The following is a 15,751-nucleotide window of genomic DNA, read 5'->3' on the forward strand; positions in this document are numbered from 1 at the left end:
GGGGTCGTTATTTATTGAAAATATTAGATAAATAATAATAAGTGCAATTGACTTGTAATACTTGTAATAAATATTGGGAATTCTGTAAATTATTCGATAAAAAAAAATAAATGACTCATGCTCTCGATAATTAATTTATTACGTCATGATTGTAAAGAAATATAATATAAAAACTCGTTGAAAGGAATAAAAAATTCTAGAGTGAATTGAGTCGATGATTTTTGGCTCGGGGTTATCTCCTGGCGAAATTTGTGTCCATCGCGCGTCCAGATCGTTGGATATTATTTATATTGGATTTTATTCGAGAGGCGACGGTCTCGACTTCGGTCGCCTTCACCAGGTGTTTCCTGAGAGGCAGAAACAATAATTAAAACCCAATAAAAACTGAAAATTCAATAATCATCAAATATTTTGGTGAATAGATTTTTTATTCTTGTTTTTATCGATCACCTGATGAAGTCCTTGTCGTACGATTTACTCTTCTGCTCCTTTTTGTCCTGTTCTCGATACTTCTTCACATTTTTTGCTCTCTCCTTGTCCCTCCAGGAGGCGTTCGCCAGCATCTCCTTGAGTCGTTTCTCTTTCTCCTCGTCAGTAAGTTTGACTTTCTTCTTCGATTGATGTTTCCCATCGTCTTTCTTCGATCTGTGAGACTCTTTGTGGTGTTTCGACGACTTGTGATGCCTCGACGACGAAGATGACGCCTCAGGACTTCCTCTCCTCTTGCTCTGCAAGAAATTAATAACAAAAAAATTAATTATCAAATGAAATTATAAACAAATCGGTCAGAAACTGTTCTGAAGCTTTCAACTCACAACTAATTCCTTCAGTTGCTTCAGTTTCACTGGATTTTTCAGTAATTGCGTCCTCGACTCCATTTCCTTTTTTTTAATCGCATACAACGGGTCTTCCTGCAGTTTCTTCTGCAGATCCACTTGTTCACTGCCTGAGAAAAACCTCAACGACGGTGGAACGCACTCTGAAACCAAAAAAATTATCTGTTCCAATTAAAAATCGAGTTGTAATTACCATTTTTAATTGAGTGTTAATTATTTGAATAAATAATCCTCTGGAGATGATTCTAGTGGAGAAATATAATTAAAACGTGAAGAATTCTTTCAAATTAACGAGATATTTTATATTTTCCTGAAATATAAATAAAATTTATAAATTGAATATACAAATTGATAAATTAAACACACCGTATTCTACGTGATTACTAGGCATTCGATTTCTCTCTGCGTCTCTCTCAGCCTGTGCCTGCTGCTCAAAGGTCTTATCTATTGCCTTTCCCGTGAGATAATCTTCTCTATTGATCCCTTGATTGGGTCCCTTGTACATCCAATCGAGTTTTTTATCCTCTTTCTTTGCAATCACCCCCTGCTGCATTGCATATCTCGTCATGTCCTCCCTGTCCTTCTCCATCTCGATGTCTCGTTTCAATTCAGCTATTTTTTTTTTCTCTCGACTGTCCTGTTGCTCTGCCTTCCACACCTTCTCCATGTTCTTCATCGTCGAGGGGTGCCAGGACTTCTTCAGGTTCTGAAAAATAATTATTTTAATAAATTAGGGTTATTTATTTTGGCAATTATCAAAAATACGATAACTCTATCAAATAATAGTAATAATAATTGATTAATAATTAATCAATTCATAATTCATCGAATTATTGTTCGGAATATAGATTTATCTTTTAAAATATTGAATTGACGTAAAAAAGTCAGAGGAATTTTTTGGAACTCAGGAAATTTTCAAAGAGAAAGTTTTATAAAGTTTTCCTCTGGAATCAATAGTTTTCCATAATTTTCTAAGGTACTGAATGTAAAAAAATATTTTTCCAAGTAAATATAGAGATTTTCACGAATTATTAATTAATTATTTTTCAAGAATTGATTTTTGGGGGTTAGCTTCTCCATTTTACACAAATTCTCAATTATCTTAGACTTTAATAAACATTTCCACTCACCAAATCTCCCCCACCCATTTTTAATCCTTTCTGGACGAGTGATTAATCAAAATTTTTTTCCTCTCCTAGTTTAAATAATGGAGTATTTGTTAGTAAATAAAACCTGAGGCAGACGAAAATAAACTCGGAGAGGTGGTAAAAATATAAACATATAAATATAGTAAGTTCAAGGTCCCTATTGGGGATCTAGGGACTTTGGGACTGGTCCCTCCAGTTCCCCCAAAAATGTGGGATCAGCTGAGAGGATGGAGGTTATCGAGATCGATGATAAAAACCCAAAAAAATGGGACAAGTGCGACAATGAGTGTGTAATACTTAATAATCGAACTGTCAGCTCTTCCTTAACGTATAATGATTTTTTTTCTGAGCATCTCCTGCCAAATTTGCCTTGTGTTATTCAATCGGGAATTACTAATGAGTGGACCTGTGCGCAGCAGTGGCGAATCGATGGAGCGCCTAATTTCAAATGTCTAAAACAATTATATGGTAAACATCACTCATCAATATCTCGAGATCCACTGAGTGGAATTCGATGTTCTTTCATTCATTTTACAGGATTTTTTTTTGTCTTCCAAATGAACTTTAATTCACTAAAATTGATTCACTGGTTATAGAGATATTGAAGATTGAGTAATTTTGGTTTTCAAGAGTAAGAGTAATGGTGCGTTTATTTTGGAAATATCTTGAAAATACTAAGGGTGAGAAGAATGCTGTAGGGAAACTTTTTGTAGATAATTCCAAGGGCTGGAATAAAGTCTTCTGAAGTTTTTCGATAAACCCCGCCGTTTCTGAGATATTTCGAAAGAGTGAATCTAATAATTTTGAATTTCCAGGAGAATCCAAAGTACCTGTAGCTAACTGTGGCATAAAATATTACAACGCTCAATTAAAAGAGACAATGAAGATAGAGAAGTTCGTAGATTATTGGCAAGAGTATAGAAACAATAATTATCCCTGCGAGATGCCTCTGTTGTACTTGAAGGACTGGCACTGCCTGAGAGATCACCCGAATGCTAGAATTTATAAAGTACCAAAGTACTTCGGCTCCGATTGGCTTAATGAATACTACCTCGCTCATCCTCACCTCGAGGATGACTACATGTTCGTTTATATGGGGCCTAAAGGATCGTGGACACCTCTTCATGTCGACGTATTCGCATCGTACAGCTGGTCTGCCAATATTGTGGGAAAAAAACGCTGGCTACTATTTCCTCCAGGCGAGGAAGACAATCTCTGTGATGCACGCGGTCATCTACCCTATGACATCGATTCACCAGACAATAACATACCTCCAAAACCTTTGAATAAGTCTTTAGAAATAGTCCAGGGACCCGGAGAAATCGTCTTCGTACCTTCCGGATGGCATCATCAAGTTTGGAATCTAGTAAATACTCCAATAATTATTATAAGTTACAAAAAAAAACATTTACAAGAGTTGAAAACATTTTATTAATTTAATGATTTATTGCAATAAAAAAAATACAAGATTATAAAAAATAAATTCAATGAAATAGTTTAACATGTCGGAGAATTAATGAATATTATTTGCTAAATAATTTGATTTTTTATCAGGAAGACACGATATCAATAAATCACAACTGGATAAATGGCTGCAACATCTGGAATATCTGGCGAGAATTGAAGAAGGCATTGTTGGCAGTAATGAAAGAGATCGAGGACTGCAGTAACATGGACAATTGGCCATCGCAGTGTCAATTAATTTTGAAGGCATCGCACGGTATGGATTACCAGCAATTCTCCCAATTTCTCTGTTTCATAATCGAGAGACGTCTGGAGTCCCTGAAGACGAGAAAATCATGCGTCAGCTTTGACACGTGGCAATTGGGTATCAATCACACTATCTTCGACATCCACAGGGCGAAATCCGTGTTGATTAGCCTCACGAAGGACACGAAGGAGAAAAATATCCGTGACATTGTTTTAATCGATGGAAAAGTCGAGCAGTTGATTCAACGCGTTGAGGCAACACTCAAGTGTATGAAAATTATCTAAATAAAATATTTTATTCTGTACAAGCTCCAATTTCTTTTTTTTATTGTTTTGTCATTTTTTTTTTCCGTTTTTTTTTTCTACAAAATTGTTTGTGAAATTTCGGGTTTCGTGTCACTGAGGTGAGAGTGATTGGGATTTTCTTTTCTTCTTTCTTTTCTGCCACCATCACGATCACCAGCTCCTGTGAACCATCGACTGGTTTTCGAGACGATTTCTGCGTCACTCGTGCCATGTTTTTCTCTCAAAACATCTGGAGATTTTTTAAAATTTATTTTAACTGGTATTTCTATTGAATTTAAGAAAAATTAATTAATTAAGAACAATTGATTAATTCAATAAACCCAAGAAATTCCATCCTTTCATTGAATTAATTCCATTCATTGGATTTTCAATTCAATTTCTGCCCAATTTATTATTTCCACATTAATAAAAAAATGGGATACAACAAATGAATTAATTTATCCAAATTTCTGGATCAAATAAATCGCAGAAATTTTTTTTTCTCCTGACTTCCCATTGAATATTACCCGTCGATATGTTTTTTTTACCTTTGGCATATCTGAAGGTGTTGGTATCACCGAAATTTCGTTTTTTCACTCCTCTAATTTTTTTTCCACACGCACTGTACTGCATCTGCACGTCTTTCGTCAAAAATGCTGATAAAATGCAGCCAATACTGTTACTGAGTGATGCAGCACCAAAACAGAGAGTAGTCATCAGTGATTTCTGGAAATAAATAATGAATTCATTAAGTTTTCTACTGGTTATCCTGAAAATTACCTTAGAAACCTCTCAAAACATCTCACGCATGAGTCTCCATTAACAATTTCTTTTTATATCGGTTAAAAATTACTAGAGACCTTCTGCAACTCTTTACCGATATGCTAATACTCTCAATTCGTGGATTGATATCTAAATGATTAAAAATTGCAATTAAAATAATTAAAATGATAATAATCATTATTAATAATAAAAAATCAAACAATTTCCAAATAATTTCGATGTAAAATTCGATTAATGATTCTCTAATAACTGAAAAACAATTAATATCATGATTTATTAATAACAATAATCACAGCAATTTCAAATTTAATTAATGATTTTCTAATAATTGAAAAACAATGAATAACAGGATTTATTAATAATAAAAATCACAATAATTTCTCTCACCATCGCGATTTCCTTCTCCGGATTATCCCCAATGCTGTCATCGAATTCCCTGAAGGTATCGACATTCAAAAAAGGCAGTTTAACCCCTAGAATTTCCTTATCATCAGTGAAGCTAGTACCAAGAGGTCTAGTAGACACTCCAATCCTGTTCTTGAGATCCTCATACTTCCTGACCATATCATAAAGAAGACTTCTCTTGGTGCTCTCAAGCTGTCTAGCCCACCTCTGCTCCATCTTCTGGAGTTCCTCTTTAAAAGCAGATGAGAATTTTCCCCCATTCTCCTCACTCTTCTCACCAGTCTTTCCCTTCGGATCATCACTGATAAAATCAGTGACAGCAAAATCCGGACAGATCACATCACTCCTGATACTGCTCTCAATTTCATCATGAGACAGGGGTTCTGAGCTATTATTATCGTCATTAGCCCACATGGACTCACTGGACTCTTCCTTCTTGATCCAGATATCAACCCTCTCGAGTTCACCTTCAGTGATCGGATCATCCTGAGCTTTTGGCGCGCTCGATGATCCCTCACCACCCAAGAGGGCAACAGCTGTTCCAGGGAGATCCAGGTATCCCTCGTCTCTTAAAATAGTCAACAAATCATCGATAACCTCGTTCTTCAGGGCCTCACCATTTCTCACAGCCCATCCTTTGAGTCTGACAGCTAGGGGTGCCCTCATCTGATCACTCATCCCCGAGAATATTTCTCTACCTTTATCACCCAGTAAATCATCATCAATCACGTTACCCTGGCTCTGATTGCTGTCCTTCAGGAGGATCTGACAGTATTCGTCGAAAAATCCCGCACTCTCGTCCACATTATTGTCTAAATTAATACTAGAATTTGTATCAAAATCTGTAACTTTTATTTGTTTATCGAGTCTTACGTCCTGGGTACTGTCATCGCGCTTTCGCTTCAAGTCTTTTGATCTTTTCACATCACTCAGGGCCTTCATTGTTTCGGATTTGTGAATTTTTTTCTGATTCGAGGTCGGGGTGGTATATCCACAACTCCATGTGGTGGGCTGATCCTGATGATCCGCTGAGTTCTGTCATCAATAATTTGGTAAACCCCTTTTGAGGTTCTGGATTTGATTTTTTAGTTTGTGCCGATGCTCTGTTTTTGACAGGGTTAGGGCTGTTTACAAGCCACTGCTCACGTTTCGGGGAGAAATCGTTGCGAAATTTTGAATTTACGATATTTCAGGTACAGGTTTTTGGGGTTGAGGATACTCTGGGGTCTTCGGGGGATGTTTATAGTTTTTTCGACATTTTTGGAGAGAGTTTTGAGGATTTAATTGGAGATTTCGGGTAATTTTTAATTGAAATTTCAGTTTTATATTCAAAATTATTTCACGTAGACTCAGAAATCTGTGGAAATCTCGCAAACAAAATGAGATATCGAAATTTTCGTAAAATCATTTTTTGTAGAGCGTTTTGTTACCTAAAAAAAAGAATCATACAATAATTTCGTTATCTCCCTTCATTACTAAGATATCCACGATAATTGTCGCGTGTAAATAATTCTGGGTAGAATATAAAAAAGTTGTCATGCAATTAACAAAATGTTTTGAATCAGTTGACAGGTGCAAATTTATTTGACAGAAACGAATGCTTCAGGTGTCATTTCCAATGAACTTCAGCTTCTCATCCATTTCACCATTTTTTTTCACCATTTATGAAACCAATGAACCCCTCCACCAGTGATGACGTACATCACGACTAGAGGAGTTTCGTTTTCGCCGGATATCTCGAGACCTGGAGGAGACAGAGCAATCTTTACTGGACCTTTTTTCTGGGCCTAAATCTTCCCTACAAAAAACGTCCAGTGAAGATTTTCGTGCATCAAGCGGTTGTCGAGATATTTCCAATGAAGTGGCGGAGAGTGGTGTGTAACCCCCACCACAGACTCACAGACACTTTTTCGTTGTTTGTGGATACAATCAGCTCAAATCAGATGCAATAACCTGACTATACGAAGAGGATCATACCTGATCAGCTAGTCAGTTGTCTTAGGGAGTTCGTACGTGAAATCATTGGGATTTTGGTGATTAGCTGAGAGAAAGAAAGAATTTTTGTGATTTTTGATTATCGAGGTGAATAAAAAGTGGTGCTAGCTGGATTCAGGTGGTGAGGGGTCAAAATGGTTGTGAAGGTTTATATATCTGGGATCAGTGGGAATAAGGAAGTGAGTATTGAAGGTTTTTAGAATTTTTTTTTAAAGATTTTTGGCGATTGTTGGGGGCCTTGAACTGTGCCAACTCCCTAGGACCGATTTATTCATTTATTTATTTATTTTTGGGGGTTTTTATTCGAGGGATCATGTTACCAGGGTTTATTGGAGATCGTGGTGATGGGGATCAGGTATTTAGTGGGATTTTTTGGGGTTTTTAACGTCCGATAAATATTTTGGAAGTGATTTCCCATTTTTTGAACGATTTTTTCCAGTAATGATGCGGTTTTATCGGTTTTTTTTTATTGCTGGAAACTCTGGGATATTCATAGCTGTCGTTGGAGGTAATGTCAGGGTTTATTAGAATCATCTCGTGGAATAATTTAATCGATCATGAAGTTATTATTATGGACTCTGGGGGGGCTGGGGATCATTGCACGGGAAGGGTACTTATTGTTTCGGTCATATCTCGGGGGGTATTGGGTTTAGGGGAGAGGGCGTGGGACCTTTTTTGGAGGGGTTCAGATTTTGGAAAAGTTTGGGTTTCTGACTTTTTTTTGTAAACTTCTTCATTTTAGAGATATATACAAAATTGCAAAATTATTTGGTTGGCAGTTGAAAGAGGTGGAGGGCACTTTGTTTTATTCAATCCTCCATATCTCCGGAATGAACGACGCGATTTCGAAAAACCAGAAGTCATTTTGAATGAATAAAAAAAGACCTTTAAAATGATCCTAGACTCATCGAAATTTTCTCAGCCAATGCCGAGTTATTGGCAGTTAAATCCAGCGGTGTTTTCAATTTGTCATTATTAACTCAAAAAAGTCCCATTTTTTTTCTTTCTCTCTCCATTTTTCTGCAAATAATTATTATTTCTAAAAAACTCATACCTATCCTTCATATCAAAAAATTCATTTAAGAAATTGCCGCAGTTATTATAATTATCCGTTAATTAACAGAACAATAATTACGCAATTTTTCGAGTCGTCAAGGCCATTTATTAAAGTTTTTGATTTTGTAATTCGTTGGAGGGCAAATTGTTTTAATCAACTCGATCTGCGTTCATTTAATATTGAGGCGTTGGTTCCGCGAATGACTCATTACAGACAATTGCACGGATGAAAAAATTGAATGCAAAAACCGAATGAATTCATTGAAAAATTCGATTGAATCCCTTTAAATCCTTTTTTAATTTTTTTCTAACTCTACCAATACTCAATAAAAAAAAATAATAGAATTTTCTCGCCTCGAATTTTCAAAAAAACCAAACAGATAATAATGAAATAATTAATAATAATAATAATTAGTTGATTCAATGGAATAGTTAATAGAAACGTAATGAGATTTTTTAATGAAATTCCCTTATTGCGTCAGTCAGGAATGACTCATTATTTATATTTAATTATTATTTATAATTGTTGATGATTTCAGGTGAAGAAGCGTCAGCAGAGAGTGATGATGATACTTGATAGCAAAAATGTCGAGTACGAAGTAATTGACATCACAGAGCCAGGAAAAGAGGACGATAAAGAGTACATGCAGAGCATGAGTAATGCGAGGGATAATAAACATCCATTACCCCCCCAAATCTTCAATGATGAGGACTATTGCGGAGTAATTACACCCTAATAATTATTCCTTTCCATTTTCATGTTTCGCGGAATTGAATTCATCAGATCTGAAATCCACCATTTTATTTCTAATGATAAAAATTGAAAGGAAATTGAATAATTGAAATGAAAAAATGAAATATTAACGATTCCACAATTTCAGGGAATTTTAATTGTTAATTATTTCTCAGGAATAATTCAAGATGAGAATATAATTTTTTATTAAAAAAAGGGTTTGATCATTTATTGTAAGAATTTCGTTATAAATTAATTAATCGAGATGTAGGATAAACTGAGTGATTAAGAGACAATTAATTAATTACATCTAGTAATTTTTTATTCAGTTAATTATTTGTGCATTTTTCAAAATTTATTCTCTTTAAATCGCATAAAAAAATTGAGAGAGTAGTTTTCGGCGGCAGGATTTTTATAAAATTCTGCATAAACAATATTAATTAATGTGCGTTGTAAAACCGGAAATGGCGAGTTATCTCTGGCTTTCTAATCGTTATCACGAGTGACGGTCCGCAATCTGACTGATTAAATTTATCCGTTAATGTTTTCTCTGGTGCAGGATTACGAGGATTTCGATCTGGCGAATGAAATCGACGAGTTGGAGAAATTTCTCAAGGTCATTTCACTAGGGGACAGCTCAGTGGAAGGGACTGTTGATCAGGACACAGAGGTCCACAGAGATGTCAGACAAAATGGAAATACATCGAGTCGAGAGGTAAATCGATTGTAATCAATTCGTTTAATCCATCGATTTACAATTTATCGTTTTTCTTTCAATATTTCGTCAGTTATTTTTATTTTTTTCATAATTAATTAATCGTTAACAATAATTAATGATTTTTATTATTTTTTCAGGCATCAACTGATAAAGACGTCAGTGGCGTCCACTCCGAAAGGTGAAGATAATAAAAATAATGTTTAAATAAATTTATCAGTGAAAAATTGATAACTTTTCTAAAATTATGATTCCATTTTTTCAATGAATTTTTTCAGAAATAATTCTGGAATCAGAAAGAAAATTTGTTTCACTGCCATTTTTTAATTTTCAATTGTCACGTATTTTTTAATTAATTGATTATTTAATTAGTGAAATGAATGAGAGGCAGCACTCGACGATGGAGGATACCGAGGATCAATCAAAAACCGTCGACGATGAATTATCCACGAAATCTCAAGCTGAAGATGGAGAAATGGACGACAGTATCGACAAAAACGAGGAGAAATCTGACGACCAAGAGAAGGAAGAATAAATAGCAGACGTGCATTCATTTAATTTTCTACTTTGTTCATTATTTCCATTAACGTCGGGTTGACAAGTACTGCCAGATAGACGGGACGAAAATGTAAGAATAACGATATTAATTGCTGAGTAATTAATTAGTGAAGGAATTGAGCGAAAGAAATACCCCCAGAAATTTCGTCCAGACTATTTTCGAAATATCTCCGGACCGAATGAGTTCGCAGAAAAATGTCATGAGACTTTTTTGTAGAAAATTTCAAGACCTACGAAATTGTTGCTTGGAAATTTTTTTGTAGAGCTAGTGGTTTTCGAGATATTTCGGTATTTGGTGTGAGGATTCTTCTGGAGTTGTTTTCTTTTATCGAGTTTGACAGAATGAAATATCTCTTCCTCTTAATTTGGTAATCTTCCATTTCGATGATAATTGCTCATGAGAATTCATCATAAATAGCAGATATCAACAGAATGTACGTGTGGAAGAAAGCGGCCTAGTTCTTCTCCTATATTTTCTTTTTCAATAACATAAACTTTCTCAGTGAGAATTGCTTTTATAGGACACCCACAAATACATAAATACTCAGTGGTGAAAAAACTCTGTGCACAAAAATTATTCGTTGTCAATTGGTTTCAAAAGATTGAAAAAATATTGGAGTGATTATTCCAGTAATAAACCAATAAATCAGTTTCTGTCCGACTACATCACGAATCAATTGTTCAATTATCGTGGTAACGAGTGGATTTAGCTAAAAAAATCGTACGTCTTCATTTGTAGAGAATTGAATGATCTACAGGAGAAGTCCTATGAATTTTTTTCCTAAACCCTCTCAATCCCGAGATAATCGCAAGTGAAGAACATTTTTCATATTATCCATGAATTCGCATCTTCCTCTGGAATCGATTATCATTAGTTATTCCGAATAGGATTTGCACATTATCATCCCCACAAATATTGCAATTAAGGTTTAAGGTAATGGAAATGTTTATAATTAATCTGATGAGACATAAATGCCTGTGAATGAAAAAGATGATAAATAATCGAGGAATTTTAACGACTAATTGGGCTTTAATACGAATTAGCTTTCTTCCTGGTAGGAGGGGGTGGGAAGTTGGATGTTCTTACTTCCAGTTGTACAATTTTCATTAATGGCTGTTAGTATTTAATGTTGCTCTGAGTCATTATGCAAATTTTAAATATATTGCGCAATATATTTACAAAATAAAGAAACAACTGTTATATAAATACATGAATTTACTAATAAAAATATTACGTCATGAACGAGAATTTCATTTGATTAATTATCAAGTACTCCAGTTATTGATCAGTCTTCCAGGATTTTGCGGAATGATTATCTACGAAGAGTAAAAAATTTTCTAGGAATATTATCAATCTCACCAACTGTCTTCAATTATTCAATAATCTCTCCTTTCTAATTATTTATCCTCTCACGGCCTCTCTCCTCGATTTGAACAGCCTGCAATCAATTATCAGATCAATTAAGATTGAGGACATCAATTTTTATTGCGAAGAAACAAAATTTTATACTTTCTATTGGCAATTTATGAGTTCTGGAGGGGAAATGGTGTTCGGTTTTCTGTGCATATCTCGGTATTTAGCAGAGATGGCGAAATTTTTGTGGGACCTTTTTTCTAGATCTCATTTAGCTCTAGAAAAAAGGCTCAACGATTTTTTTTGCATCTCTATTGGATCCAGAGATATTTACAGAGAACTGAAACATGGTGTTCGGTAAATTCACTTTTTTGTTTCATTCACAGATAGTTAATTTTGCATTTATTTAAAAAACGAGTGTTTTTAGGAAAAAACTGTTCGGGAGCTTTTTTGTAGCCGAGGAAATTCTCCACAAAAAAGTCCCATGAATTTTCCTTGTAACCCCCACCGTGGCTGAGATAATCCAATACCAGTGACAAAAAAAATTAAAAATAAATAGTGGAGTCAGTTATTTTCAAATCCATAGTTTATTTTATAATTTTTCATAGTAGATTCACAATTCTCATTGTTTAGATCTCTCATTAGCACATCCTCGGACAGTCATAATCCACCAAAAACTATCAACAAATACATGATCAAGTACTCAGGTACAAAATAATCATGTATACAATATTATATTCCATTTTATTCCATTAATTTATAACTTCATTGAAATTAATCTAATCAATACAGTTTCAACTGCATGCGGGTAAAAAAATCATTAATTCATTCCAATGTTCTCTCTTCAAAACACAATCTAGTGAACATATTTATATTAAATATTTCCAAATGAATAAAATGAAATTAAGTCCCTGACAAATGCCCGAAAAAATTGTATCAAAATTTATAATTCCATCACAAATTGTTCTACAAGAATTGACCACTAAAAATAATAATTTTCCAGGATTATTAATCCTCAATTTTCAGTCTAAATGAATTATCAATTTAAATTATTATATCCAGCTCTCGTTTAATTGCCAATTAAATAATTATGCCGCACCATTAGAAATTCAATATTCGACAATTATGCAGTGATATTTGATGATAGTTACCTCGATTTCAGGTACTCTACAATTTTCATTCAACATTCTCAGAGATTATTAGAGATTCGTAATGAAATACAGTTGTGAATCACACAATTAAATTTATATCATCTCAAAATAATGAATAATCATCGTACAATTGCAACGCAGTTGAACAGAAAATGTTTAAATAATCCCCTCAACTCGACATCCACATATTGTTAATGAAAAACAAATAGCAAAGTAGATACAGTCTTGACACATAATTCAACTCGAAAATTACAATCTAGTGAAGGCTTGAAGAGCTGTGCGTTATTATTGAATAATTATTACAATTACTCGTTATAAATTAACAGAAAACTCACGTTCTCTAAAAAATTCTACTGATTTTACGATCGATTAATAATTTTTTAGCGTTAATAAAATCCTGATTAAAATCCAATAAAAATTCTATTTTCTCATGTGATGATGTTGGAGGTAAATAATATTATGAATAATATTATAAATGATATTATAAGGAAAATAATACTCAGAACTCTCTCTTTTTTCCATAAATACTTGAATGATTCAGAAAACATCGGAATCATTGCACTGATAAAAATAGATCGTGTGCTCTCACTTGATTCATGTCGTCTCAATAGAGAACAAAATCAAAAATATTCCATACAAAAAGTACTCAATGCATTATCTACAAGATCATCTGTGAATAAATTCAATAAAAAGTGCTTTCTCAAAAATACCAATTCCATTAAATTATGTAGAAATTTTCAAATTTTCGTTAATTTTTTTCAATTGTGATCATTTTCTATTGATTATTTCACAGGCAATGCGATAAATGAGATGATTATTTCAAGACGAACTGGGCTGTGTTGAATGTAACCTTCATTAGGTTGTAGTTTTCGTAAGATCATTTACTCAATCATTTGTTTATCAAATAATTATTATTACTAAGGTAATTCAGTCCGTACCAAAATATTTCTGTCCAAAGTGGTTTGGAGCTACGTTATGGATCTCCGATGTTAAGAACTTCATCTAAAATTTGAGTAATTAATCCAAATTAGTATTTATTACTAATAAATATTCGAGAGAAAATTCATTCAATCCCATATTGAATGAATTGCTCAATTATCTCGGTAATGACTAGCTTTATCGAAAATTGTCACACGTTTTGATTTGTAGAGAATTCAATTCTCTTGAAAAAAGTCCTCTGAAGTTATCCTCTAAACTCAATTTTCAAAGTGAATTATTGAGTATTATAATAATTTAATATTATATTCAGTTATTATATATTATGATAATTAGTAATTACCTTGGGAAAGGCAGTGACTAGAGTTTTGGCAGCAGGTGGCGTACAAAATAAATTCGAAAGGATGATATTTTCCTCTGACACATTATGCTCTTTTAAAACAGCTATGGCCTTTATCACAGTATTTCCAGTACCTGAAATATCAATTTTTAGTCTAATATTTTGAACATTGACTTCTCCTTCAATTACTTACTCATTATTGGATACATTAGTAAAACTTTCCTGTCAGCAATGTCGTCTGGAAATTTAGCATAAACGACTTTGGCTTCGTGAGTGTCTGCGTCACTCTCGACTAGGATTTTCCCGATTCGTATGCTACGACAGCAGTCCCTCAGCCCCTGCAAACATAAATAGATCAATACCAAGTGTCATCGATTGAAAAATAATGGAAAAATGCACTGGGCTTAGTATATACACGGGTAAATGGCGATTATCTCCCAATTTAAAGGAGCCACGTGAAAATTCATAGAACAATTTTTGCTGGGGGAATTGAGGTCTACAAATACTTCCTCACGAAAATTCCTCTATCTCCCCCCGTTTTGGAGGTGTAATTCTTTTTTTTCAAAATACCTGTTCCATAGCTTCTCCACTTCTGACAATCGACACTCCACAGTTTCCCTTCTGATACTTCAGCCCCTTATATTTGGCACCAGTTGGAGTCGTTACGACGAACTTAGTGAATGGCAACTGATTGAGACTCTCCTCGATAACGAGTCTTATCTAAAAGTCGTAAAACCATGAGTTTCGCAATTCGCGAAACGATTAAAAAAAGCCAAAAAAACGTACCAAACGATCGGCATAGAATTTAAAATCACTCCTGGTGGTGTTTCTGAAACGAAAAATTCCCTAAATATTGTGAATTATTCCACGTGTCAAACGATTTCATCATAAAATAATAGAAAGCACTCACTTGTCTCTGAGAATCGTCTGCAGCTCTTTCACCTGAGCATTCGTTGGGAGAATTTTTAAATTCATTCCGTACTCGTCGATTAATTCGTTGCCCTCGGTGGAGGGTTTTTTAACAATAGCGGTGTCTGTAGTCCCCATTTTTTTGAAAATTTTGATAATCCAGGTAGACGATTACGTCCGGTCTGAACCATCGGTGGACGCCGACGATCAAATAGGATGGACTGAAACCTCTTGGAGGCTATCCTAGTTTTTCGATTCACAATCGATACCTCAATAATCGATTTTTTTTGCATTCGATACTCGATTTTTTTCTATCGATTTCCCGGTTCGATTATTCAGTCGAATCGCTTTACAATTTTTTCTAAATTTCTTCTTTCATAAATTTTTGGGGCATTTATCTCGAGATTAATCAATTTAATTCGATTCGAGAAAATCCATCTTTTTTTTAATGATAAATTTTTGGGGCATTTATCTCGAAATTAATCAATTCAATTCGATTCGAGAAAATCGATCTTTTTTTAATGATGGACAGCCTTATGCAAACGCATAAAATAACGTGCAGGGAGTCGACTGGTCCCTCTGACAGCGGGAGTACTACTGAGGCAGGTACCGAGTCGGCTGACGGGCAGACGCCCCTTCCCTCGAGGCCGCCCGCCCCACCCGGCCAATCTCGGGCTCCCACCCCACCCGGCCGCGCCCCAACCGGCCAATCCCGGGCTCCCACCCCACCCGGCCGCCCTCCCCACTGTCACTCGCGGCCACCCTCTCTAGGGGTGCAGTACTACGATGCCGCTGCGGTCGCTCAAACCCCCACAACTGACCCTCTACTTCAGTATC

The 15,751-nt window shown here is 34.8% G+C and overlaps 5 protein-coding genes across 5 annotated transcripts; 2 read left to right on the forward strand and 3 right to left on the reverse strand.

The window, feature by feature from the left end:
- Positions 1–126: 126 nt before the first annotated feature.
- Positions 127–2,098, reverse strand: LOC105267321 (pre-mRNA-splicing factor CWC25 homolog). Its single transcript, XM_011306101.1, has 5 exons — positions 1,967–2,098; positions 1,203–1,542; positions 816–979; positions 451–728; positions 127–347 (listed from the first exon to the last, which is right to left on the reverse strand). The coding sequence occupies exons 1-5, from the start codon at positions 1,982–1,984 to the stop codon at positions 233–235; spliced, it is 915 nt and encodes a 304-aa protein (XP_011304403.1). The 5' UTR covers positions 1,985–2,098; the 3' UTR covers positions 127–232.
- Positions 2,099–2,150: 52 nt separating this feature from the next.
- JMJD4 (jumonji domain containing 4) lies at positions 2,151–4,009 on the forward strand. The gene is made up of 3 exons (XM_011306103.1): positions 2,151–2,452; positions 2,800–3,350; positions 3,539–4,009. The coding sequence occupies exons 1-3, from the start codon at positions 2,212–2,214 to the stop codon at positions 3,977–3,979; spliced, it is 1,233 nt and encodes a 410-aa protein (XP_011304405.1). The 5' UTR covers positions 2,151–2,211; the 3' UTR covers positions 3,980–4,009.
- LOC105267322 (uncharacterized) lies at positions 3,994–6,400 on the reverse strand. The gene is made up of 3 exons (XM_011306102.1): positions 5,150–6,400; positions 4,528–4,705; positions 3,994–4,229 (listed from the first exon to the last, which is right to left on the reverse strand). Exons 1-3 carry the CDS (start codon positions 6,107–6,109, stop codon positions 4,057–4,059), a joined length of 1,311 nt encoding a protein of 436 aa, XP_011304404.1. The 5' UTR covers positions 6,110–6,400; the 3' UTR covers positions 3,994–4,056.
- A 453-nt stretch (positions 6,401–6,853) lies between these two features.
- Positions 6,854–11,431, forward strand: LOC105267326 (SH3 domain-binding glutamic acid-rich protein homolog). Its single transcript, XM_011306105.1, has 5 exons — positions 6,854–7,341; positions 8,758–8,940; positions 9,511–9,666; positions 9,807–9,847; positions 10,039–11,431. Exons 1-5 carry the CDS (start codon positions 7,297–7,299, stop codon positions 10,199–10,201), a joined length of 588 nt encoding a protein of 195 aa, XP_011304407.1. The 5' UTR covers positions 6,854–7,296; the 3' UTR covers positions 10,202–11,431.
- On the reverse strand, positions 11,355–15,329 carry kri (krishah). Its single transcript, XM_011306104.1, has 7 exons — positions 14,916–15,329; positions 14,792–14,834; positions 14,576–14,725; positions 14,199–14,343; positions 14,009–14,139; positions 13,668–13,731; positions 11,355–11,663 (listed from the first exon to the last, which is right to left on the reverse strand). The coding sequence occupies exons 1-7, from the start codon at positions 15,050–15,052 to the stop codon at positions 11,635–11,637; spliced, it is 699 nt and encodes a 232-aa protein (XP_011304406.1). The 5' UTR covers positions 15,053–15,329; the 3' UTR covers positions 11,355–11,634.
- Positions 15,330–15,751: the final 422 nt, after the last annotated feature.

The sequence above is a fragment of the Fopius arisanus genome, unplaced genomic scaffold (assembly GCF_000806365.1).
Source record: "Fopius arisanus strain USDA-PBARC FA_bdor unplaced genomic scaffold, ASM80636v1 scaffold00046, whole genome shotgun sequence".
Lineage (NCBI taxonomy): Eukaryota > Metazoa > Arthropoda > Insecta > Hymenoptera > Braconidae > Fopius > Fopius arisanus.